The sequence below is a fragment of the Dasypus novemcinctus genome, chromosome 3, assembly GCF_030445035.2.
Source record: "Dasypus novemcinctus isolate mDasNov1 chromosome 3, mDasNov1.1.hap2, whole genome shotgun sequence".
NCBI classification, from domain to species: domain Eukaryota; kingdom Metazoa; phylum Chordata; class Mammalia; order Cingulata; family Dasypodidae; genus Dasypus; species Dasypus novemcinctus.
In genome coordinates, this window is record NC_080675.1 from 76,385,782 (window position 1) to 76,411,735 (window position 25,954).

The 25,954-nt window shown below is 42.0% G+C and overlaps 1 protein-coding gene and 1 long non-coding RNA gene across 3 annotated transcripts in view; one reads left to right on the top strand and one right to left on the bottom strand.

Annotated features, from left to right (window-relative positions):
- LOC131277942 (uncharacterized) overlaps positions 1–25,954 on the top strand; it is a 240,458-nt gene that overhangs the window by 68,856 nt on the left and 145,648 nt on the right. The window lies entirely within an intron of this gene.
- Positions 1,033–8,833, bottom strand: SSTR1 (somatostatin receptor 1). Of its 2 annotated transcripts, XM_004453837.5 has the most exons (2): positions 8,333–8,833; positions 1,033–7,562 (listed from the first exon to the last, which is right to left on the bottom strand). In XM_004453837.5, the coding sequence occupies exon 2, from the start codon at positions 7,493–7,495 to the stop codon at positions 6,431–6,433; it is 1,065 nt and encodes a 354-aa protein (XP_004453894.1). In that variant the 5' UTR covers positions 7,496–7,562; positions 8,333–8,833; the 3' UTR covers positions 1,033–6,430. The 2 variants fall into 2 exon arrangements, with proteins under 2 accessions (XP_004453894.1, XP_004453893.1); XM_004453836.5 differs by lacking the exon at positions 8,333–8,833 and having other exon boundaries at positions 1,033–7,830.

Here is a 25,954-nt window from a genome sequence, read left to right on the forward strand (position 1 = left end):
CCGTAACCCTCAGGAGCACCACTACCTGGGGTTGTATCTATTTTGGCTGTCTCTGAGATCTTGCTGAGATATGCATAAGTGCAACCCCTCTGATGACCTCTCGACTCATTTTGAAGTCTCTTAGCCATATAAACTCATTTGTCTTTACCATTCCTGCTTTTATTCAAGGTCTTTTTCTAGTTGCTTCACAAGCTGGTGTTCAGCAGTAATCCTTTGGCACCAGGGAGTCTCATCCCCAGGAGTTATGTCCTATGCTGGGGAGGGGAGGGAAGGTAATGGATTTACATGCTGAGTTTGGCTTACAGAATAGCCACATTTGAGCAACATGGAGGTTCTCAGAAGGTAACTCTTAGGTACCCTGCAGCTCTAGGTCAAGTTGAAATTTCAAGCACACAGACTCATAAGCATAGTCATCAGTATCAAGGGCCCATCATCAGACCATCCTTCTTCTCTTGTCTTTGCCCTTGTACTTGGGGGATCAGCCATGTGGGATCTAAGCCCCCTCCAATTTAGAGGTGGAGTGGACATTGCCATTCCAGGGTCCTAAGGATGGAGGAATAAAATATGGATTAGAGTGGACTTACTGGTATTCTACTATAGAATTATTGTGACTCTGTCAATGGAAGAAATCATATCATTGATGTGGAGACAGTGGCCATGGGACTTGCTGAAGGAAGGGAGAGGGAAAAAGAGGTGTGATATTGGGGCATTTTTTGGAACTTGACATGGTCCTGAATGATATTACAGAGACAGATGCAGGACATTATATATCCTGCCATAGCCCACTGAATAGACTGGGAGAGTATAAACTACAACATAAAGTATAACCCATGCTTTGTGGCAATGCTCCAAAATGTACTCATCAAATGCAATGAATGTACCACACACTAATGAAAGAAGTTGTCGATGTGGGAGGAGTGGGGGTGTTGGGAGTGGGGTATATGGAAACCTCTTGTGTTTTTTATTGTAACATTTTGTGTGATTTATGTATCTTAAAAAAAAGATAATAAAATAAAGAGTGAATTTAATAAATGTTTTGAAAATTATTGCATTTATTATCAAAGTCAACATTTTACCAAGGGACATTTATTTTAAAATTACATCTCCTTTTCAGATGATTTTTCCTCTCTCTCCAACAATAACAAACAGGTATTTTAATATTTTATCTTGCACTAGTTACTTCTTCTATTCACAGGCATCCTCAGCATTGTCACTGTTGCAGTAGAGAATTCCTAAACAACTTCAATGAAACACCTCCCTTTTCTTTATCATTGAAATCAGAAACTGAGCAGTATCTGATGATCCCCAAATATAGTCATTTCATGACTGTGCACACTATAATATCCTTCTCCAGATACTTGACAAAATAATAAATGGTAAATTCCAGTGTTATCTCTACACCTGCCTTCCTCTAGGGAAACCACGTCACAATTTTGAATCTGCTTGCCTCTTTTAAAGCCAACAAACTGAAATCTGGAATGAAAAGCAAGATATCCACCTAATGGAACAGGTTCTCATTAGCCCAAAGGTGTGTGGTGCAACAAAAGAGAACCATAACCTTTGAAATATCATATTTTTCTTTTTAAGAAAACACCACTGTGACAATTGTGTGAACATCTATCAAGAATTTCAGTTAAGTATCAGACCTCTCTGATGTGTGGCACGTTGGAAGAAAAAAAGTAATGATCAAAATTTCCAAAACATAACCTGACAACCAAAAATGTTACTTGAGTATTAATATGACACCTCTATTATTTCTTTAAAAATAACTTCGATATATATCACAACTTTAAAAACATGTCTTCTATAAAATACTCCTTCCCTTTTTTCTTAAGCCAAAATTATACATTTAGCATTTTATGCAACGGTTAGAGATAAATTAGATGAGGTATCAAAGGTTTTCAAATATGATCCTTTTTTTGAGAGTATCATGTAAGGAGATGATTTGGAAAATACTCTCCTGGAAACAAAGAGGTCACATGAAAGAGAGATAATAATTCATAGGCACTCAATTGACATTTTAATTTCCTCCTTAAATCATGTTTCATTTCCATCTCTCATCCTGAGGTGAGGCTCATAGCATTATGATAGGGTAGGGCTTGTCTTCAACTTCTTGGCAGAACAAAGAGGCTTGGAAATATTGGGGGTAGAGGGATATTGGGAGGCAGAGATTTGCTAAATATTCTTTCCCTATCTTAGTATATCAAGGGCTAAGACTGAAGGATTCAACTCTTGTTTTTCCTCTAGAGTAAAAGGACTGTGGGGACTGTGGAACACTTTAATAAGGGAAGTTACCTAGAGTAAAGAGGGATGTGAAAGACCTAGAACATAGCCACAGAAAACGAGGGGACATGATCAGGCTTAGGAGATCCTGAGAGTAACCAGTCTATTGCTATCCTCAGTCCCCTTTAGTCACTGGGCCAAGAGGCTCTCCATGGGAAATGCAGGGTGAAGTCACTTCTCAGAAGCAGATGGGGTAAACCAGCAAACTGGTGATCTATGCAAGGTCAAAAGACAACTCTGAGAAGGCTACAGCTTTCACCAAACTGAGAGATAAGCTCATAGGCTCAAATAGCTGCAGATTTCAACAGACTAGAGTCAGGAAGCATGCAGGTAGACAAACAACCTGGACCAAGAGAGCAAAGGGTCAAGAGGGCCCCTTTCCCAAAGATCCAATCCCTTTCCCTCCTCCTCTAGAAAGCATAAAGCCCCTTCCCAACAATAAATAAGAGCATTTTAGGGAGGGATGATAAGAGGGAAGAGGAATCCAGCAGAGCAACTGTCCAAATTTATTTAAATGAAATTTTGAGATTTTCTGAAAATGGCAATTTAAATTATCAACTCAATTGGATGTTTGGATATTTCTTTAAATTTTTTCCCCAGCTAATTGTTGGGAGGGGCCTGGAATTAGTAAAAACCAAAATAACGAAATGTGTTTTCTCTGCACATCTCTCTTTCTCTCTCTAAATTAACAGGCTTTAAAAAATAATTCAAGTTATAATGCAATCTTGGTAAAATTTCTAATTTACCACCCTGCCACAGTTTTTAAAAAATAGCAAAAAGGCCAGAAGTACAACTATGCTCATTCATATTGAGGTAATATATAGAACTACAAATCTTAGAGCTACAGCACTTTTGAAGGCATTTGAAGCCACAATTCCTACTCTAGTTCTGGAAACACTGCTATTGCGTGCTTGAAAAACACTACTCTAGTGCCTTCTTAACTCCTTCCAGGAATGGAAATGACTGTTATTGAACAAACTATAAAATATGTCTATCTTCTCTTACGCTGAACTCTGATTTTCTATTTCTTTTACCCTTTGCCTTCTGAAACACCTTTAGGCAATCTTATTTTTCTTATATTTTCCCCGTTATCTTTCCTCATGATGTAAATCAATTACTTAGCTCCAACAACAGAAACTGAGGTCATAAATGAGGGCAGACAGTAATTTAATTTGTGAAAGATTGAGATATCATCTAGCTGGTTTGGTAACAGCAGAAAGCCATAGATAATGAAACCCAGTGCCTTGCTTTCTATTCAAGTTAATTCAGCTTCTCTCTATATATATAAACTAATAGGCTTTTACAAAATAATTCAAAGTATAATGCAATCTTGGTAAAAATTCTAAAGGTAACCTGAAAACTTTCTTCTTAAAACCTAAGTGCAACACAAAGTAATTAGTCAATGTAAGAATGTGTTTTCAAGTAATCTATTGAAACAGTAAAATTCAAATCACAAAGAAAACTTGCAACAACATAATACATCTGTTTATTTAGCTGTTATTACAATGGTAACAGGTTAAGAGCACTATATTGGTTTCCCTGTTTGAGATTAATGATCAAGATTTTGATTTGTAAATTTCACTGTTCATAACCATTAAAAACCTATTTTTCAAAAGAGTAGTAATGCATTATATTTATTTAGGGACAGATCTAAACTTTCCCACTTATGACCAAAAGCATGTTTGTTGTTTAAACAAAACATTTGGGACATCTTAACTCTCGGTTACAGCTTTCAGGAAAGCGAAATGTTTTGGGGCAAATATACATAAAATATCTTTTCCATAGTGATTTCAACCATTGTGTATTATGTCATTGAGAAAACCCAGGAATTCCAGATTTAGTGTCTCCTGATCTTTGTAATACACTCTGCCTTCTTAAAAAATCAACCAACAAACATGTATTTAGTGCCTACTATGTACAAGCCAGCAAGCATATTAGAGCAATAGAGGAAATACAAAGAAGCCAAATTATTGGTTCTTGCCCTGCTCAGGTTCCAATGTAGTTGGTGAGATTAAAATTAGACACAAATTACTCCACTTTCAAAGATGTAACTATGTTAACTGGATTGCATGTTAGAATCACTTTTGCTAAAACCTAGAGGAAGCAGGGACATAAACGGGGACATCCTTAGCAGAGTTTAAAATCTGAATTCGATTTACCAGTTCCAAGTTTGAGTGCTGTTTGAACTCCTGAATCTGAAATGTTCCAGTCAGTCCCACAGGTGTCACTGTTAGTGGCTATAGTTGGCAATTGTTTCAAGGACTCATGACAAGGAGCAAGATAAATAAATACGTGTGTGTGTTATGGATTTTTTTAAAAGCCTCTGCTCAAATCATACAGAGGGTGATATTTAAAGCCTGGATTTCAGGACTTTCCACACTGCATGGGTAGGAGGCTAACACATTATTTCATTATTACAGTAAGACAAACAGAGACTTCTTTAAGGAAAGTACAGGAAAAAACATCCCCCATATTCACTGGACACAAGCAAAAATTGAAAAGTTAGAGGAAAGGATAAGAAAAGAGAGCCCAGCAAAGAGGAGAGGTTTTGAGGTGGCCTTGGGCAAGAGCTTCTCCTGACAGCCACCTCCACCCCCACTCCCAGGGTCCTGACAGCCACCTCCACCCCCACTCCCAGGGTCCTGACAGCCACCTCCACCCCCACTCCCAGGGTCCTGACAGCCACCTCCACCCCCACTCCCAGGGTCCTGACAGCCACCTCCACCCCCACTCCCAGGGTCCTGACAGCCACCTCCACCCCCACTCCCAGGGTCCTGACAGCCACCTCCACCCCCACTCCCAGGGTCCTGACAGCCACCTCCACCCCCACTCCCAGGGTCCTGGCAGCCACCTCCACCCCCACTCCCAGGGTCCTGGGGAATAGGCCAGGTCAACGCAGGTAGAGAAAAGGAAATCAGGGACTCTTTTGCAAACCGAGCTGACAAATAAATAAAAACGTTAAACAAGAAAATTACTCATTAGGCACCGCTTAAAAGGTAGCAACCCTCTAGGGCCCAGCTGGCCACAAATCTGAAGCTAACGGGCTGCAGTGACGCCACCCGGATTGGCTAGGTCTCCAAAGGCGTATCCCTAAGTCTCGGCTCAGATGCTGGGTCATCAAGATCAACCTGAGCAGGAAACCAAGCCGAATGTGTTGTTAGGCTCAGGTCTGCTCCTTCACAAGCTTGGGAGAGAGACAAAGCCAAGAGAAGAGCAGCCGCTCGTCCCGGCGGTCCCTGGGGAAAGACTACCCAACCTCGCCCGGACCCGGAGTACCAAGCACTCGGCATTTGAAACAGTGATCGCCGGTTCCGAGCCTGACGGAAGGGTGATTTCCATTACAACTCCCCCAAACACCGGAATCTTCTAAAAACTCCTCGGTCGCCTTGTTCTCTGCTCCTTTCTGTGCTCCAAAGCGGAGCTGGGATGGGGACTGCTGAATGCCTAAGTTTCAAGGCGCGGGACCGATTTTACCAAGCACCAGGCTCCGCTCTGGGTGGAATGGGAATGGCGGAGGGGTCGTTAAAGAGCGCATCCCTACTCGAGGGTAGGAGAAAAGATCAGCTGCCTAGGTCATTCTCAAGTTCGACTTCCTTTAAAGTAGGGCTGCGCAAAGAGACTCCCTAGGGGCACAAAGCAGAATCTGGCCGGTCTTCTGGAGGGAGGAGGGACGCGGCCTGTTTGTAAAGGCTGAGCGCGAGCTGGGGACTCACCCTTAGGGAAACCCATGGCGGTAACATACTTTAATTATATATCTCTGTGTTTGAGCTTAAACAAGCAGAGATTGCGGCTGGAGGGCCTGAGGCTCACGCCCAGTTGGCGAAGTTAACCGAGTTCGTGATCTGCTTTGGGAAGAAAGAAGGAGCGAAGTTGCCCGGCTACCTAGTGAGATGCCCGAGGAGGGACCGCAGTGGGGAAAGGAACCCAAAGTGGGAGACGAGGGAGAATATGGCTGAAAGTCTTCCCCGTTTATCAGCAAAGCTCCCAACTCCACCTTTTCCTGAGCCCCTCCACCCAAAGCTCAAGGAGACCTCAGTCCCAAGTCACCACCGCGCCTTTCGGGATACATTCGGGTCTCGAGAGGCCACCTCCCCTTTTCCGCACCCTTCCCCGCCGCTCTGGTGCCGCGCGTGTGTGTGGCCAGGGCTTAGAGCGTGGTGATCCGGGACGTGCAGGTGCCGTTACGGAAAACGCCCCCCGACTCCAGGTTCTCGGGCTGGAAGTCCTCCACGCTGTAGGCGCGGCTCTTGAGCGCGGTGGCATAGTAATCGACCGGCTCCTCGGCAGCGTTATCCATCCAGCTGAGGCACAGGATGCGCTGGAAAGAGCGCTTGAAGTTGTCCGAGAGGAAGCCATAGAGGATGGGGTTGGCGCAGCTGTTGGCATAGCCGAGGATGACAGAGAGCTGGCTGACCGTGGCGTCGTCCTGCTCAGCGAACACGTTGACCAGCTGCACCACGTAGAAAGGCATCCAGCAGACGACGAACACCATCACCACCATCATCACCATCAGGGTGATCTTGCGCTCCGAGCGCTTACGCTGCTGCCAGCCGGCCTTGAGGGCCACCATGCGCATCTTGGCGATGATGAGCACGTAGCACAGGCAGATGGCCCCGACGGGCAGCAGGAAGCCCATGAGGAACGTGTACAGCACGAAGCCCACCAGCCAGCGCTGGGCGGGCTCGGGCATGAGCATGTTGCAGGCTACGGTGCCGTCGCTGTTGGCGGCGGTGCGTGAGAAGACCACGATGGGCAGGATGACGAGCAGCGACAGCACCCACACGCCCAGGTTCACCACCTTGGCCACAGTGGGCCGCCGGTAGCGGGCCGCCTTGATGGGGTGCACCACGGCCACGTAGCGGTCCACGCTGAGCACAGTCAGGCAGTAGATGCTGGTGAACATGTTGACTGCATCCACGCTGAGCACGACGCGGCAGAGCAGCGCGCCGAAGGGCCAGTGGCGCAGCAGCGTGGAGGTAACCAGGAAGGGCACGCTGAGCATGAGCAGCTCGTCCGCGATGGCCAGGTTGAGGATGTAGATGTTGGTGGCGGTCTTCATCTTGGCGTAGCGTAGAATCACGTAGATGACCATGGAGTTCCCACACAGCCCCACTAGGCACACCACGGAGTAGATGAAAGAGATTAGGATGGCACTGCTCTGGCCCTCGCTCAAGGTCCCGTTCTGGGACGCGTTGCGTCCCGGCTCCTCCATGCCGTCCGTAGCGCCGGCCCCAGGGCCCCTGCTGCCACCGCCTTCGCCGCAGCTGCCGGGGCTAGGGCTAGGAGAGGAGGAAGGAGAGGATGTGGTGCCATTGGGGAACATCTTAGCTAACGGTGGGGGAAGTCCGGAGGGGCGGCTGGGACTAGGGCACTCTCCCCGGCTGCCCCGCAGCCTGCGCCCTCCCTCGGCACGCCGGACGGGGGCCCGCAGCTCACTGCCTGCCCCTCGCTCGGGGTAGCGGGCAGTGGCGGCGGGGAGCTAGGCTCCGACCAGCGCCGGCGGGGCGCATAGCCCCGCGGCTGACTGCGCGCTGCCGCTTGCCGCTCCCAGGCGCCTAGGAACTCGCAAGAGTGGAGAAAGGGAACCTGGAGGCTGGAGACCGAGCGGCACAGCCATTAGCTGGCGCGGCTCTGGGCTGGTGAATGATTAATAGGCACCACCAGCACGTCAGCAGCTACGAAAAGGGCTGAGGGGGGTGTGGGGGAGGAAGGCGACACAGGTGGCTTGTTCCCCCCTCCACAACACTTCCAATTTCTTTTCTTCCCAGTCCTGCTCTGGGCTCAACTCGAGCGGCTGCTTCTGAGATCTCCCGGTAGCACCCTTTACCCATCCGCTGAATGAACCTGGGGAGTTTTCCCCCTTTCTGGAGGTGGGTGATAGCAAAGTAGATTTGTCCGACCCAACCCAGCTCCTGTTGAAAGCAAAGACTGAAGCAAACCCCAGGCAAACCACTTCCCGCTCGGGCGCCCGGGACCATAAGTCCCCATCTCCCGCCCAGACTCACCCTACCCCTCGGAACCCGCCGCGCAAGCTCCCTGCCATGCTTACCCAGGACGCGCTACCTCCAGACAGACGCGGAGACCGCCCGTGCGAAGTGCATGTGTAGTCTGGCAGAGCGTGGACGTTCTTCGCGCTGTCCAGATTTCTCTTTGGGCCCGACCCCACACAGTCGCCCAAGCAAATACTCTTAAGAGTCGCAGAAATTGACCCTAAGACGCGAGCGTTATGAAGAGGAAGGACAACGACCCCGCGTTAGGGGCTTCTGCGTTTTAACAGCCCAAGCAGCTCTTTGCAGGCGAGAGTGTTCAGGGACCCGAGTAAACCAATACGAATCTCTTAAGCCTGTAGTGCCCAGAGCTCCCTGCGTCTCCCAGAAGAATATGCACCGCGGACGCGGCTGGGAGCACGGGAGGAGCCTGAGGCTCCCTCAGAAACGTGCCAGACGCGGTATTAGAAATCCATCTAGTTGTTCCCTCCGAAAGGATAAAGCTGCGCCTCTCGGAACCGCCCCGCCCGCACTCCTGCTGTACGTTGGACCTGGAAGAGTTGACGGGCCCGAACCTGAAATGTGTAAAAGGCCTGAGCGGGCGGGAGCGACAGCTCCTCTAAATCCACGCAAGGCCAGCCGTGCAGGTGGCTGCACCAGTCACCAACTCCGGAAACGGCAAGATGACATCAGGGTCTTTTCATGAACTGCTAGGATGTCCTCCACCTTTTCTGAGGCTCCCTGTTTTGTGACCCAGCTCTAGAACATGTGCCTAAACCATTAAGACGCAGAATAGTAATTTAGGCATTCCTAAAGCTTGCTGACTTAATTTAAGATTTGAACGATTTCCCAGTAAAAAAAAAGAGTATACGTTCAATTACCATGATTTATAATGACCTCTGGACCTTCCAGCATCCCTAGCCAAAGCTTCTTTGGCTTTCCAATTGCTATCAGGGAAGGAAGAATTACATTCCATCCAACAAATGCTGCCCTGCTCCACAAGGGTCCTTCAAGTCTTTATCTGAAAGGTGCTGGTTCCCGGGAAAACTGACCTGCTTCAGCTGTGTTCTTTCTTGAGTTCTCCTTCAGTTCTTCCTTCTTAACCAGATGGCACCACTGGGGTGTAAGTCTCAGCTTTCTCTCCCATTAGATTCTATTTACGTCAAGGAAAGGTAAACTTTAATAGAAACTTAATTCATAGAGGCTATTTGTACCAGTCAGTCAGAATGCAGAAGTGGATGCAGAAAATTAAAAAAAAAAAAGTAGCAAAGTTCCTAATGCCCCATTACTTTATCCAGGTAATCATTTGCATATGTTTTAGTTCTCAAACGTAAGTGTTCCTAAAAGAGAAAGAATAACTTGCATAATGTGTTGGTAATAGCAACCAGAGATAAAATAAGTGACTACACACTAAGGAATTTGTGCAATGGATACTATATTATTATAAGAAAAGAGCTAAAAAGAAATTTGAAATTTTGTAACGCTTCAGCTGCTTAAAACATTGATATATCTAAATCAAAGTGGGGTGTGGCATTCGTGGTTAGCTATATTTCATTTTTCCTAAAAAGTATAGTACTCGTGGCAAAAAAAAATCGATGCTCATTTGGTTAGGAAAAAAAAAAAAAGAGTGGATATTGCCCCAGAAGAAAAAATACTAGTGAAACCTTACAATGGTATAGATGTCTCTTTGCTGATCACGACTAGAGACACCTGGCTATTCCTCAGGGGCCTGGCATTTCAAGTCATCGTTTAGAAATCTTGGCATTGATCATATTGGCTCGTGGGGGGGGATGGACGGTGGGAGTTAGTAATGACAGGTCTGTTGTTCAGAGTCTCATATTTACTTTGCAGGCCATCTTAAAAAAATCTCTTCTCAATTTAGTGGTGACCTCATATAAAAAGAAGAAACTTAAGACCTGATAAAGCACACCTTTTTTTCACTATTGAAGTGATTTCTTTGATGGATTATTAATCCATAAAAAGAGATTTACAATACACCTACTAGGATGGCAAAGTTTTTTTAAAAAAAAGCAAATGTTGGCAAGAATGTAGAGAAATTGGTGCCCTCATACATTGCTGGTAGGAATGTTAAAGGGTTCAGTTGCCTTGAGAAGCAGTTGGTGATTCCACAGAGTTAATTCCTACAGAATTACAATATGACCCAGCAATTCCATTGGTAGGTATATACCCCAAAGAATAGAAAACAGGTATTCAAATAAAACTTGTACATGAATGTTTTGCAATACTATTCATAATAGCCCAAAAGTGAAAACAACCCAAATATCTATCAACTGATTAATGAATAAACAAAATGTGGTTTAGAAACTCATACTATGGAATATTATTCAGTCATAAAAATGAATAGCATACTAGTACATGCTAAAATATGTACGGACCTTGAAACATTATGCTAAGTGGAAGAAGCCAGAACCAAAAGGTTACATCTTATAAAATTCAATTAATATTAATTATTCAGAATAGGCAAATCTATAGAGACAGAGAACAGATTAGTGGTTGCTAGGGGATGGGGAAGGGAATGGGGAATAACTGCTTAATGACTGCAGGATTTCTTTTGAGGGTGATGGAAATATTCTGGAATTAGACAGTGGTGATGGTGGCACACCATATTAAAAACCACTGAACTGTACACTTCAAAATGGTTAAAATGGTGAATTTTGTTATGTAAATTTTACCTTGATTAAAAAGATTGAGATGAATATAAGTCATGTAGTGCTCTTGAAAGGCATTGTCAGATTTCTTCCTCCGAGCATTGAACAATGAACAAACAAAAACAAAAGATGGCATTTCTAGGCTAAGCAACAAGTGGAATGGGGTCTAGCCATTTTTAAATTACATTACAAGCATTAGCTCTTTTAGGAATCTGTCTCATTTAAAGTAAAATTTTACTAATGAAACAGAAAAACTGATGGAGGCATGGGATTTGCTGTAAATGCTCAAAGCCCATGGCCTCTGAGAAGTCAGAACTCAACAATCTTCTTGTCTTGTTTAAACTTTTTTTTCAAAATTCACCTGTCTAAATCCTCAAGAACATTAGGATTAGCCCATCTTCCTGGTAGGAATTACTTGTCCTCCAGTCCTCACTTCGGCAGTTACTGCATTTCATATGCCTTTGTGGTTTACTGCATTTCATATGCCTTTGTGGTGTAGATATTTTAGATATGAGAGAAGGACATGGTTCCAAGGAAGAGAATGAAAAGTCATACTGGCAATTTATAGATACTTCAAGCAGACTAATTTTCTTCTTCTATCCCAACCCTCTCCTACCAGCTACACTCTCCAGTGCTTTATTGTGTTCCAGGTGCACACTTAGATTATTGTATTCATCACACTGTGCTGATTTTTTTCCCTTCATTGTTTGTTTGTCCCCTTTCTAAGTCAGTAAGCCTGTTGAGAACAGGGGCTTTATTTCACTTGTCGTTATGCCCCAGCACCCTGCACAGTACCTGGAAAATATCTGTTCACTTCTTGGTTTTGTTTTTCAAATACGGATAGTATCTTCCTCTTTACTAACCCATAAGATTTATATGCAAAGAAATGAACTTTGAGTCTCTTGCTAGAAAAGCCTTAAGCTGGGTAATATCATCATCGGCAATAATTCCTCATGCATTTAAATCATTCTGAATAATTTCAATTTGCATGTCCTATATCAACAATTATCATGCAGATGACTCATTCATTGATCATTTTTGGTCTTAAATTTCTTGGCAGAAAAAGGCCTCTGGAAAATGGGTAGTGCATGCTTTAGTAGCTAATGATGGTTATTTAATAGTATCATGCAGTGTAAAAGTCATTATATATGGAAGATCGTTTCTTTTTAATTGCAGTCCAGAGTCTCGGTTGGTTTGGTGGAATAGTAATTATCAGGAGCTCAAACTCTGCTTCTCTCAAAATCATTACTAATGTGCTCTTTCTGATCAGAGCCTATGATGGTCCTCAAATGAGCTCCTCTAATCCATGCCAGGGGTAAATGGGTGGCCAGGGCCAAGGATTAAAGTGAACACTTCTCGGAACACAGTCTGCATTGGCATCATCAGAGCTGAGTTTACAAACACCTGTCTGTGCAGATGGGACCAAGCTGGATAAGGTGTGAACACCACTCAGCAATATGGTCCACAACCGAGTTATGTGTCATTTAAGGGCCATCTGCCACTAAGCAGTTTACATGATGACAGTCTAATGAGAAAGTTACCAGAGTACAAAAGTGCTACGTGGCTAAGTAACAACCCGGACCGCATCCCAGGGATGCCCACTTGCTTCACAGCAGCCTTGGTAGCCTGGGGTTCCGTTCATCACCAATCTCAGCAAACTCGCCCGAGCCTGCTGACTTTCCTATTGCCTCTTCCGTGAAACAGCACGCTGAGTGTTTGTTGTGCTTTCAGAAAAGACACATATGGTGTAACAACTCACATTCTTCCCTAAGGATTCTCTACTACTAAATATTTCTAAGAACAACAATTCAACATATACAGGAATGTATTCATTATTATTAATGGATAAATAAAAATAAGACAGAGGCAGCCACATGTTACCGGTATCATTTTGAATAGGAACTACAAATTATACATTTTTCTGTATTGTAGTCCCAGTCAAGAATTTCAAGATGAATTGATTGCATTAGTTTCAAACAATTTTGTCCAAATTTTTTTTTGCCATTTGTCTTTTTAGTAAAAGTCACAAAAAGAATTCTCAGTTATAAAACCATTTTTACCTCTATTTTTTAATAACTCTATTTATCATTGCTTTTGAATAGAACATTTAAGGCCCTACAACAAGTGGCAATAGCCAAATCACCCATTCCTTGAGAAAGAAATGCTCCTTTGTAGTATGCTGTATCTTTCCATCGGTTTCACCAACTAAGGAATAGCACAAATCCCAGCAAAGAACTGTTCATGAGAAGGAAAGCCAAATTATGGCTAAATCCAGTTTTGAAGATGAAAACTGTGTAGGCAACTTAACACCTGCCAAATCTTGGTATAGCCCCTTTGTTCCCATTTTAAGTATATAGGAGGCTCTTACCTAGGCACATGCTTCATGGGCCAAAACTATTTTGTTTAGATGATGTTTTAGTTTCCTGGTTGCGAAAAAAAATACCACACAATGGGTTGGCTTAACAACAGGAATGTATTGGCTTGAGATTATAGACACTCGAAGGCTTGTTTCCTCCCTGGGTGGATATCTTCTGAATGGTCTTCAATCTTTGGGGTACCTTGCCTTTTATGTCACATGGCAATGCACACGGCAGTGTCTTCTCATTTCTCATCCAAGTTCCATGGACTTCCAGTTTCTGGATGCTCCCAGAAGCTTCTCCTTCCATGTCTAATTTCCTTTGCTAGAAGGACTTTAGTCATATTGGATTAAGGTCCACCTTTATTCAGTTTGGGTGCACCTTGACTAATAACATCCTGAGGTCCTATTTACAAATGGGCTCATATCCACAGGATCAGGGGTTGGGACCTAAACATGCCTTCTGTGGGGGACATGATTCAATCCTCAACAGATGGCATGAAGCAACTTCAATGAATTATCTTCTTCTTAGTAACTAAGTGGGAATTGATCAGTATTGGATCTGTGTTGAAAGCGTCTCCATCTTCTGCTGTGGGCAGGAAGAATGGGGGAAGGTATCAGTGAGCTTTCAGAAGGTAGGCTCAGAATCCACAGAGAGTGGTCCAGGAAGACAACACCTGGATCACCCCTTCTTCTCCCTCCTCCTGTCCCTCACCTCACAGGCAGGGTGGGTTGCCTCACACTGACCAACATCAGGCTCTGCCTCTACTTTGCTTTCCCAGTGGAGCATGGAATGATACTACTTTGTCCTTGCAAAAGCAAACTGTGTGACAGTCTAAACTCTCCTTTCCTGCCAGGCACTGGTTTCTAATAACAATATCCTTATTTTGGTGGGGTTTTTTTTTGTTAATTTTTCATTGAAATAAAATCCAGGCTATACTCAAACAGACTTACTTCCATAGTTGTATTATATATGGTTATGTTTTTGTCCCAAGAATTTCACTGTGTGTGAATAACATTGTGTGTTTTATCATAACTGAATAACTTTTTTTCATTCAACAAAAATCTCACTGAGTGTCCACTGTGTGGCAAGCACTGTTCTAGTCACAGGAAAATCAGTGGTAATGAAGATTTATCAAATTTGCCTCACTCTAAGGAGGCACAAAGAGAGAAAATAAGTAGACACAAGTAATGTAATTTCATTTAATACTATATTCTAAGGAGAAAAGTAGGAGTAAGGGGCAAGAGAGGGCTGGAGAGGTGGGCACATTTTACACAGGGTAGATTGAATGTTAAGGAGGTGTTTAAGCAACCCTGAATAATGTGAAGGTAGAGCAGCACAGATCTGGGGAGGATCATTCCAGCCACAGGCAAAAAATTATGTTAAGCTGTTATGATCCTGCAGATGTACATGTCAGGCACACTTCAGTCACTTTTTTTTTTTCTAATTTCCTAGAGTCATCATTTAGAGAATATCTCTCGGTCTCATCTAGATTACTCTTTGCACTGAGTAGACTCCACTGGCTAGTTCAGTCATGATTTAAAGGCCCTAGGTAACTAGATTAAGTAAGCAGTGGATTCTGGAGAGTGCTGTCCTTGCAAGTTTTTGCCTCTTGGGCTGTGTGTGGTTTTATGTTACACTGGCATCTGTTACCAGACAAGGGAGAAGAAAAGGCCAGAAGTTCAATTGTGCAAAGGCTGACCCTAAAACTGAGAAAACAGTGTCCTTATTCTTTTTCTCAGTGATTTGGGGCAAAACTCTTGGTGTCTTCTTTAGTGGCAAGGCACTTCCACTTTTACTCTGGATTATCCATCAGGATGAGTTGGTGAATGTAGAGTTTATCCATGAGAATGAGTGATAATTGATTTCTGTTTTGCCCACTACCAAAATAAAAAGAAATAAACACAATAATCTGCTTCGGGCCAGGAATGTGTGCAAATTAGTCAGTTTGATAGTAGAAACTACAGGGAAGAAAGCAGGCTAATTGAAGGAAGGGGGCTTCAGGCACACTCTAGGACAATATACTTGTCCTTGCCTTCCATAATCACCCTGTCTATGCAACTATCTATCTTGATAGTTCTAGTTTAGAAAATATATCCATATTCTGGTTTTTAATCCTCATATGTTTCTCATTTGGTGGTAGTGCAAAATTCACACATGAATTATTAAGGACTCCAGATGCAATTAATTAATGATACATTTTAATTAGCACCTCCCATAGAGCTCACGTAAAGGCCTGGCCCTCCAGCCACATTCTTCCACACAAGGTGGGGGGTTCCCAAGGCCAATGGCGGGTGTCTACTCCGAGTCTGCAGGCCCCTATCTAGACCCCATAACTCCTTGCCTAGAGATCCCAAGCCTACTTCCAAGACCAATGTGAGTAGAGTATATAGCAGGTATGAACACATGCAGGTTCAAAGGGAGGTCAAGAGGAAGAGGAAGAATGAGGCAGAAGAGGAGGGGCTTAGCCATGGGGACTGGCGTATCTATCCTTATGAACATGAGCAGGCTCACTTTGTAGGACAGAGCAAGGAGTGGAAAGAGAAGTGGGATGGGCTGCTGGTGGGGCAGATCCCAGCACAAAACTTTAGTAAGTTGTAGAAGTCTAAATTTGAATCTTTCCTTCCAGGTCATAATGAAGGGAGCATTATAAGATTGACTTATAATTCTTAAGGTAAAGAAACAAAACAAAACAAACAAAATAGTTGAAGCACAGATGATCAGCCCAGACCAGGGAGATGGAGAGAAGATGTCACACCGGCTGCTGCATCATTTTCTGCCCTCGTCCTTGGTCCCTACACTTGCAAAAATAAAATTTTGCTACTCCTCCTCCAAGAAAAAGTGAAATCTTCCAAAATTAACAGTTGACACAAATAAGTAACAGCACAAAATGTGGTTAAGGTCCTTGGAGGAATTGTTGGGGAGGGGTATTATAGAAGTGTGGAAGCCTGTAAAACATCTGCGTATCTCCAACAATCAGTTACACCTTTAACAGTGAAATATTTGATGGGGTAGAAGAAGCATTAAATTCATTATGCTATATTTCTAGGATAGAATCATAATTAAATAGTAAATATGACATTATACAGGAATTTTATTGACACATTGCTACATACAAAAAGTTTATTTCAAAGTATGTGATCCTATACACATACTTTGTGTGTGTACACAGGTGTACACACACAAACACATACACACATATCAAAAACAGAAGCATCTATATGCACTGTCCTGAACAATCAGTTACTAAGATATTGATGATGGTTATCATGGAGGTAGTTGGATTATGGATACTTTCTTCTCCTTTTTTTAATAAAAATTTTCTGATTTTTCAACTATCATTATATCTTACTTTACAAATAAGATAAAGTAATAAAAGCTATTCTTTTTCATTTAAAAAAGTAAAGACTCCAGGCCATAAATTGTCTGCTCAATTTAATGGGGCATTCACTGATTTATTTCCTCCTTAATTATGTTTACTTCCAGAAAAACATTAATAAATTTACTCTAGAAATTAGAATACTATGATGCAAATTAAATACCAAAGAAAATGTTTCCAGGAGAAGGTGGAAGATGGAAGTGAAGCAGAAGCTGTAGTGGGCTATCATCCCCCATGCGGCCCCTATGGCCGAGTGGTTCCTGGCATGTGTTTGAGTCTGCTATTTCAACCTCTTGGAATTGTTATGGCAATGGACATCACAAGATGAGCTTTGTGAAAGCATAGCGTAGAAGTCTGGTACCAAATTTTGGGGTTTAAATCCCTTATCTTTCATGTATTTAACCTTGGGCAGATTGTTTGATCTCTCTGTGCCTCAGTTTCCTAATTCATAAAATGAGGATAATAGTGCATCAACCTTATAGGGTTGTTAGAAGGATTAAATATGTTAAAAGTGCTTAGAACAATGTCTGGCATATAGTAAGCATGATATAAGTACTTAGATATTATAAAAGAATTTCTAAACTATAAATTACAATGTAACACTATATTTAAATCAGTCAAAAGAATTTGAAAAAAAATTTTTGCCTCTTGCTCAAGAACTTAATACAGTAATTCTGATTTATTTATTCAGTCTAAATATTTACTGAGTGGTTGTTTCACACATGTTATTTATTCTTTCATTGTCCTCCTGCCTATACAATTGAGTCCCATAGTGCAGCACTGTTGTTCCATTCACAGGTTTTCAGTGCTTATCACACATGCAGCTCTAAAATGTTAATCATTTCTATCAACATCATACCAAAGTCAATCCACTCTATTCACATAAGGATTTGAACTAATGGATGCTTTCAAATGTTTGAATGTTGCCTGGGCATGGCCTGAATTTGATATAACTTTTCTTGTTGTCTCAGTTTCCACTGAGATCCCCAAGCTCCCACACCGATAACTATAGTTAGCAGATGCATCTGCTTTCTAAAGAGAGGTGATGGTCCATCCCTCACAGCCCATCACCCACTTCCAGTCTATATGTTAGAATAGAAAGGAAAAATGACAGAGATTATTTCCTCAGAGAGAGTGTTCAGAGTGCTGCACATTTTGCCTCCCAAGGAATATGGAAAGTGGGTGCTTCCCCTGAAATCAGTCAACGAGGGGGGTGGGGTTCTCTAAAACCACTTGGAGAGCTTGACAGGTGTTCCCTGGGGTTTAGTACGACACAGACAGGTGCCCAGTTCTTACCTGGAAAGTTGAGCAAGAGGCCTGCTGGAACTGCGTCAGATAATAGAGTGAAGAGAAAGGGCTACAGCTGGAGAAAGCCGATTCCCACTGAGAGTGGGGTCGAGGCATCTGCTTCCCAGGGGCGGTAATGCACAGTGCAGCAGCCAGGCAGGTGCAAGCACCTTCATAGCACCTACTCTACCCAATGGAGTGAAATGACCTCAGCAGGCAGTGTTTGTAGGCTAGAAGTCAGAGCTGAGTGAGGAATATGTGGGGAAGATATTGGCCAAGTCATGAACGAGCACTGCGACAGTGCTCCATCCAGGGCATGAGGGAGTACAGTGATGCTGAAGAACCTTCTAGAGAACTCTGTAAAAGAGCCACACCTGGAGAGCCCAATGCTTGGTTATGACTGCACCTGCAAGGAAGAACTTTCCGTTCCTCTAACGCTCTTTGCTTTCTCCTGTAGGAGACAATTGGCAGAGAAAGGAGTGAGGGAGAAGTAGAAGAATGTAGAGAAATATTAAAGATTCCAAACACTTTCCTCTTCCCTGCTGCAGGATCCAAGCATGGGTCAGACTGGAGCTGGTATAGAACAGGGAGCTTTAAATAGAATGCAATCAATTTTAAGAGGGTTGTTTTTTAGAATGTCTGAAAGTGAGACTGTTAATATCTGAAAGTGACCCAGGAAGTTATGGGATCTGTGTGTATTAAGTACATTTGACCTACAGTTTTGGTTTATTTAATCCTTCCAACCACACCATAAGGAAGGTTCTCTTTACCTAGGCAGAGAGTTTAAATAACTTGCCCAGTGACACAGCTAAAATAAGTCAGAACTATGACTTGACTCCAGGACTGAACTTTTAACCACCCTGCTATACAGCTTTGGTCTTATCTCTCAAGGATCTTACTCAAATTTTTTTTTTTACACAAAGTACTGTGATTTTATTAAAAACTACTACTTGAGAAAGAAATCTCCTTTCCACAATCCCTCTATTAAATGGTGGTTTTGACATAAAAAATTGCATAGACAATAAATCTAAGTCTTTTTTGTGTTTTATGCTTTTTCTCAAGGAAGCCAGCAATTGTCTCAATTCTCTCCTTTACCTATGCTACCTAATCATTTAAAAAAATTATGAATTATTATCCCTCAATTAGAAATTTAGAATAATTTTTTAAAAAATTTAACCTTAAAAAATATTGTTACAAGGAATTTAAGACTGATGAGCTGTTGGTACACCTGTGCCCCCCCATCTTCTTCCCATTAACCATTGACTACTATTTCTCAGTTCTAAATATGTGATCGTCAGCATTACAGACAGCTTAACACTTCCTTGTGCTTGAGTATTTCTATGTAGATTTTTCTGATCTATTCCCATGTTCTTATTATACCACACCCTCGGCCCCACCTCAGGCAAGTATGTATTGAAGTGGTGGGTCAGCAGTGCCACAAAATAGAAGGTAAATTTACAAGAGCTGCTTTGAAATAATTTGAAGTGACTCAACAAAATTACAGCTAAAATACAATCCCAGGAAAATGAAAGGATTGATGCTAAAAAAATCAACTAAAAAGATGTATGATAAATCCCGCCCCCCTCCAGCAAGTTTTTGTGTATTCCAAGTGGTCTAGGGGCTTTGAACTTGGACTTTCCTTGATTTGACTGACAGCTGTAACAGAGATGAGAATATGCAGATGGCAGATTCATCCAGATGGGGACACATTTTTTCCTAAATGAAATCTTCTTCCTCTTATCTCTGAACAATTAAGTGAGAAATTAGCATAATTAGTCCATAAAAGTGTTTTAACTTGCCAGAGTGTACTTACATAAGAGAAACAATTGTAAAAATCAATATTCACAATTGCGCAAATGACTAGAGTAAAACAAACTATTCTACTTCAGTATTAATTTTTTTGACTATAAGAATTTTAATAATTATAATTGATTTTCCCTTCAAACCTAGAGATTAATAGATCACACTGATTTTCACTCCAAATTTTAGTATTTATTTGTTTTCTTGGAAAATTTTATCCAGTTCTATTTGTGAAAATACATGCTCTTCAAATCCACCAGGGGGAGATTTTAACATTGGTAACTTCAATGGAGAAAGTTTTAGATTTTATATAGTTGTATTTCAGTTGACAGCTGGAACAACTTAAATTTTGAACTAAGCCTTGATGATAAGGTTTACATCTTGATAAATCTACCCAAGATATTCCAGTTATATTAAAACCAGGACTGAGTGGATAGGGAAACTAATGAAATATTGTTCAGTCTTGTCAGAAAATGCATTTGGTGATTGTGTGTGTCTGGAGGAGGAGGGAGTTGGGTGTGCATGGAATGAGACCTTACATCTCTAGAGAGAGAAACAGATGAAAGATTAATCTCAGGCCATTGCCACTATGTACACTGTCAGTAATTTCTGTTTCCTACTTATGCATGGCTTACATAATACTTTGATTTGGTTTCTCAGGGTAGGCTTCAAGATTTAGAATAACTCTGAAATTCTCTGTGGGAGTGATGGAAGAATAATAAAAAAGTATATAAGGGATATTTCTAATGTGACTTGCTTCATTTTGGAAAACATGCCATTATTACAGAAATCTTTGAATAACCAACATGACTGTGGTCCATCCCATTACCTGTTTGCATCAAGCAGTAAGAACCTAATGCCATAGACATTCCTGTAGCATTTAAAAAAGAGATAATTACTAGAAAGGGTCCTATAATAGGATCTGAGGTATGTCTTCTCCAAAGTTTGATTAATCCCTATTACTACATCGAAGGTTTCATAATACCCAGCAAAACTCCTGCAGTTTTGTGGATTTTTTCCCCTAAAACTGAGAAACAGGATTGCACTTGTTCTTGCACAGCCACTTTCCTTTCTGCAATTTTGAGAGGTCATTTTCTGCATACAAATGATGCAGTCCTTTCTACCAATAGATGACATTTTTTTCATAATCTCCAGTGATATATATCCTATATCACATGCAATGTAATATACAAACTAAGGTCATCCTTTAAGACATTGTATGAGAATAATTTTTTTTTTGAGATTTGAACTCATGTTTTCTTCCTTTATTTTCCCCTTTTTCTTCCCTAGCACAAGTAAGACACAGACAATTTGGTTACTTGCTTCAGTGTGGTATGTGGCAGACTTCCTGTCTTTTGTTCTGTGGGGCATAAACCCATGAGAGAATATGGTTTGGGAAGAAATATTTCTCCCAGAATAAAAAGAGAACCCTGGAGATGTGATGGGCTTAGGGCAAGGGGGGAGGTTTGTGGGCCACCAAAGAAAGATGCATCTGTGCATTGTGCCCTGGACGCATTCTAAGTATATGGCAGGACCTTGAAAATAATGGCCACACGATGATGGGGGTAGGCTTGATTTTAGATCCAGGAGCTCTTGAAACAAGGTGTGGAAGCCGCAGAGGGGTGGATCATGAAACCTGGTACATGAATGACTGAATTGTAACCAATATGGATGAATGACCAATATCCAGAAGCATCTGTCAAAACTTTGGCTCTGGGTAAGAAATACCATGGGAGCTTGGCACAGCCCTGGCAGGAAGAGAGCCCCAAGAATACAGGAGGAATTTCTCATCAATTCTAGGAAATCCATATCTGGAATACAACCATTCATTCTTCCAAATAGCTCATTTCCTTATTCTATCACACATGTTCCTCAGGTTTAGAGCTTTTGACCCTTCATAACTCTCAAGCATCAGCTCCTTTATAGCTTCACACTTTTCCATATTCTGACTAGACTCAGGATTTATCATTTCAGATACGTTCTTGCTAGTGCCCTCAACGTCTTCACCACCGTGTTCATCTTCTGCAATTGTCCAGCAAAATCCTAACCACTGAGCAAACCACCATTTGCGTTCTCCATCTCAAAACTCAGGTTACTGAGTGAGTGGCAGCTGGGGAAATTCCACAATAGTATAGGATTGTTACTATTCCAAATTATCATTTTTCCCCTCCAACTGGGCCCAGGATCTTGCCTGACAAGTCTTTGATTTATCCCTAGACAATTTTCTTTCCTATTTTCCACAACTGCTATTTCAAATGAATGCCACTCTATCCAAGAATCCATCTTCATTCTGACTCTTTCCTTAACTCTCAGTGGTTGAGTCTCTGACATTATATTACAGATAGAGTTCATCTATCTGACAGAAACTTCCTTTAATTTTCTTTACTACCAAGTCTTATTAGCATTCAAACTCATCTGTTCCTTCTTCCCTTTCATCTTGGTGGGAAACATTTCTTTCTAAGGCAAATTTCCTCACAGTTTGCTCTGGCTTCTTTGATCTCCAACCTTCTCAGGGATCTTCCTTACAAGCTTTCCCCTTCTTTCTCCCACAGTCAACTTTTCCTCTATACCTGCTCTATGTCTCCTTAGCAGCAACAATTACCTTATAAACTAACATTTATCAAACTTTTATGTTGGGCACAGTGCTAAGAATTTCATATATTATCTTGTTTAATTCTTATAAGCATATGAGTCAGTACTAGTTATATCTCCATTTAACAGAGGAGGAAACCCATGCATAGAAAGATTGTTTTTTGTAACTTGCCCAAGATCTGATAGCAAGTAAATGACAGATTTCAATTCAGTTGTCTAGGTTTCATTAGCTGCAATATGCAGCCACAAACACACACACACATGATTTTTGTAAAAGTTGTCCTTAACATCTAAAAAGAAACTCCACTGACCCTGCATTCCTCTTTCCTGAACACCTTCTCTCCTTTCTTCTGTGCAGGACCAACCCTGATATACAGGCTTCAGTCCACACCACACTTGCTATCTCATTTTTCATCATCAAACTGCTCTTTCTCAGGTTATCACTGTTCTCTTTGTTGCAAAATACAATAAAAACATTTTAAAGACTTCATATTATGTACTTTTCAGTAGCATTTGACAATGTTGATGCTCTCCCCTTTTTAATTGTCTCTCCTACCTTTGTTTCCTTGACATTTTCTTACCTAATGTCCTCTTATCTCTCTGCACATCCCATAAGTGTTAAGGTTCCCCAGGGTCCACTGTTAACCATCTCTCTCATCCCATCCATTCTCCAAGAGCAATCTCATGCATGATCACAGCCGCACTCCCGCCTTTAGGCTGATGACTCACGTATCTGTATCTCTACCTGGGCCTCTCCTGGGACAGCAAATCCCAGACACTTTCCCTTAGATGAAGTCGTTGCACTTCCAACTTGACATTTTCATATTTCCATCACCAACCTCTCAAGTCTGCTTTTCTTTATTCATTTGTTCAACTAATATCGATCACCCAGTATATGTCATATACTGGGTACTGTTCTAGGGACAGAGCTGTAAATGAAAAAGACTAAAACATCTGCCTTATAGAATCCACATTCTAATGGGAAATGTTGTGTTTCTATCTTAATCAGTCATGATTTAATTAGGGGAATAGAATTGCTAATAAGTATTTTGGACTAAGATTTATTATAGGAATGTACAGTTTGAAGTTCTTTCATGAAACCAAAAAAGAGAAAGATTATGTTTTTGAACAAATCCATTCCTGTGGTTGTGAGACGCTTTTGATTGGACTACATCGGTGAGGTGTGAGCCAGCTGGGTCTCTGCCCTTTTGCTGGGTCTGATAGAAACAGAGACAGAGAGAGAGCAAACACACGGATACACAGGAGCTGCCATATTATATTTCCTGCAGTCCTCTGCCATGTGAGAGAGAGCACTACAGGAAAACAGAAGCCCTGAAAGGCTCTAAGAGCCGAAGTCCAGGAGAGATGAGCCATAAGCCTGATAGCTCACAGCTAAACTCGGGAAGAAAGCAGAGCAACTCAAACTGACGAAGCTGGGAAAGAGATAAACTCTATGCTTGGTTGCCCATGGCTGAGTAAGAAATGGTAGATTCTGGAAGGGAAGGCAGAAATCAGTGGCCACCTGTGCCCCATGCCAGAACACTGAGAAAGAATCTCTGTTGATGCCTTGATTTGGACATTTCACAGCCTTGGAATATAAGATTTACCCTAAATAAAATCCCCATTATAAAAACCAAGCCATTTCTGGTATTTTGCATTGGCAGCCCTGTGGCAAATTAAAACAAGGAGTAAGATCTTTTATTCCCAGAAGCTGGGAATAAAAGGGTGAGGGAGAAATAATAGGAGGATCAGAGAAAAGTTGCCAAGCAGGTCTTTTGAAATTAGGCCCATCTCGCTCCCAGAGTCGGAACTTAAGGAGAATGGGTGGAAAAATGCAGAGAGGTTGTTGACTATTTCTTGAAGTTGGACCAGCAGACAGAAAGGAGTGGACAGAGAGGGGGAGAGAACAAGGACAAGCTAGAATCTACTGATATCTCTGTGTTTGTAGCTTCCTGCATTTAATCTCCCTGATCTTCAGAGAGCAAGACCTACTGCTTCGCTTCCTCCCACTTTAACTGAGAACATACAGTAAATGTTCCAGCCTACCCAAATAGATACAGTACAAAACCACCACCCTCTCGTAAATAACATATAGCTAATTTTGCCACTGGTGTTTTAAATCATCTGTAACCTGATTTTGTCTAGGTTCTTGACTATGCAACAGAAATTAATTTCAAGATCATGTTGGGTTAGTTAGGCCAGTAATTGATTAAGGTAGGGAGGGAAGAGAAATGGGAGAAAATAACAGACCATGGGCTCCAGACAGAGAGGAAGAAACTGAAAAGTGATAAAGCAGTCTGACTTATAGACTACGATTTCCCATTATGGATTATAAATGCCCAGGTTTTACTTGCATAGTGATCCGAACAGGGGCAAAGTAGGCCAGTATAGGGTCCCAAGGCAAGAGAGAGCAGGAGAGAGATTTAGCCTTTGCCCTTGCTTTTTGAACCATTAATCATTCTGCTCCTTTCCTATTGACATGGGAGTCCCAGCTGTTTGCTGCTTTGATTGATTACCCCTTCCATTAATCCCCCAGGAGGGCCCAGTGATAAAGTCCTTGGGGAATATCTGGGGCTTCTCCTAGCTTCCAGAGGAATCTCATTCTGAATGGCAGATTCTTGTGAGGGTCTTCCAGCAGCCATCTTGGGGGAGTACCAAATGGCACGTGGCTTCTTGCCGGGTTCCAGATGTGTCAATTGATTCCCTATCTTACTAGCCTGATTCACTACTCTGAGAATCTCTGTCACTTAATAGTTGAAGGAGAGAGGGTGAGATATCCAAAAGACACATCTCAAAAGAGATGAAGGAAAATGGTTTAAGAGTGGCAGAGTGGCAGAATGAGATGCCCTTGAGAGAGATTCAGGGTCCTCAGAGCAGAGCCAAATTTCAGTTACAGCAAGTAAAAATATCCTGCAAAAGCACTGCATTTCTGGGAAGAGGGTGAGATTTTTAAACAAAACAAAACCTTTAAAAAATTTTTCTTTTTTATATAAAATATCTGCTTCTATATTTTTAATAAATCCATGCTCTGCTTAGACTAGGTAAAGAGGATTCTGTTGTCAGCACCCAGAACTCTGGTGATACAGAAAAGGAGCCCAGTAGTGAATAGAAGAGAATGAAAAGGGATTGTCTGCAAGAAGCTGTTGAATTCTTCAAATCTCTGCCATGCTAATTAAATAATGTTAGACTATGAACTTAAAAGCTACCTACTTTATCTTACTTATGCTGACATTTTCTTCCACTGTACTAAAATAACTCTACATTTGAAATTTGCTGATTACATATGTTCTGTGTAGATTAGGCAAGAAATGCCACCAAGGAAAGACAAACAGGAAAGGCCATGCAAACTAAGTATGTCACCTCTGGAATAGCAATATTCCCCACCCTCATTTATTTCCTGGGTTGTGCCAACTGACAGAGAACCAGAGAGTCATACCAGTATTGGCCCTCGGAATGAGACACTCTTTTAGAAAAATCATATAGTCCAATCACTAAATAATTATTTAATACTCTTTCTAACATTTCTGGAAATACATGTCCAAACTGTGAACCTTTCCTGTGACAAAGGACTCATTTACCTCCTAAAGTTGCCATTGCATT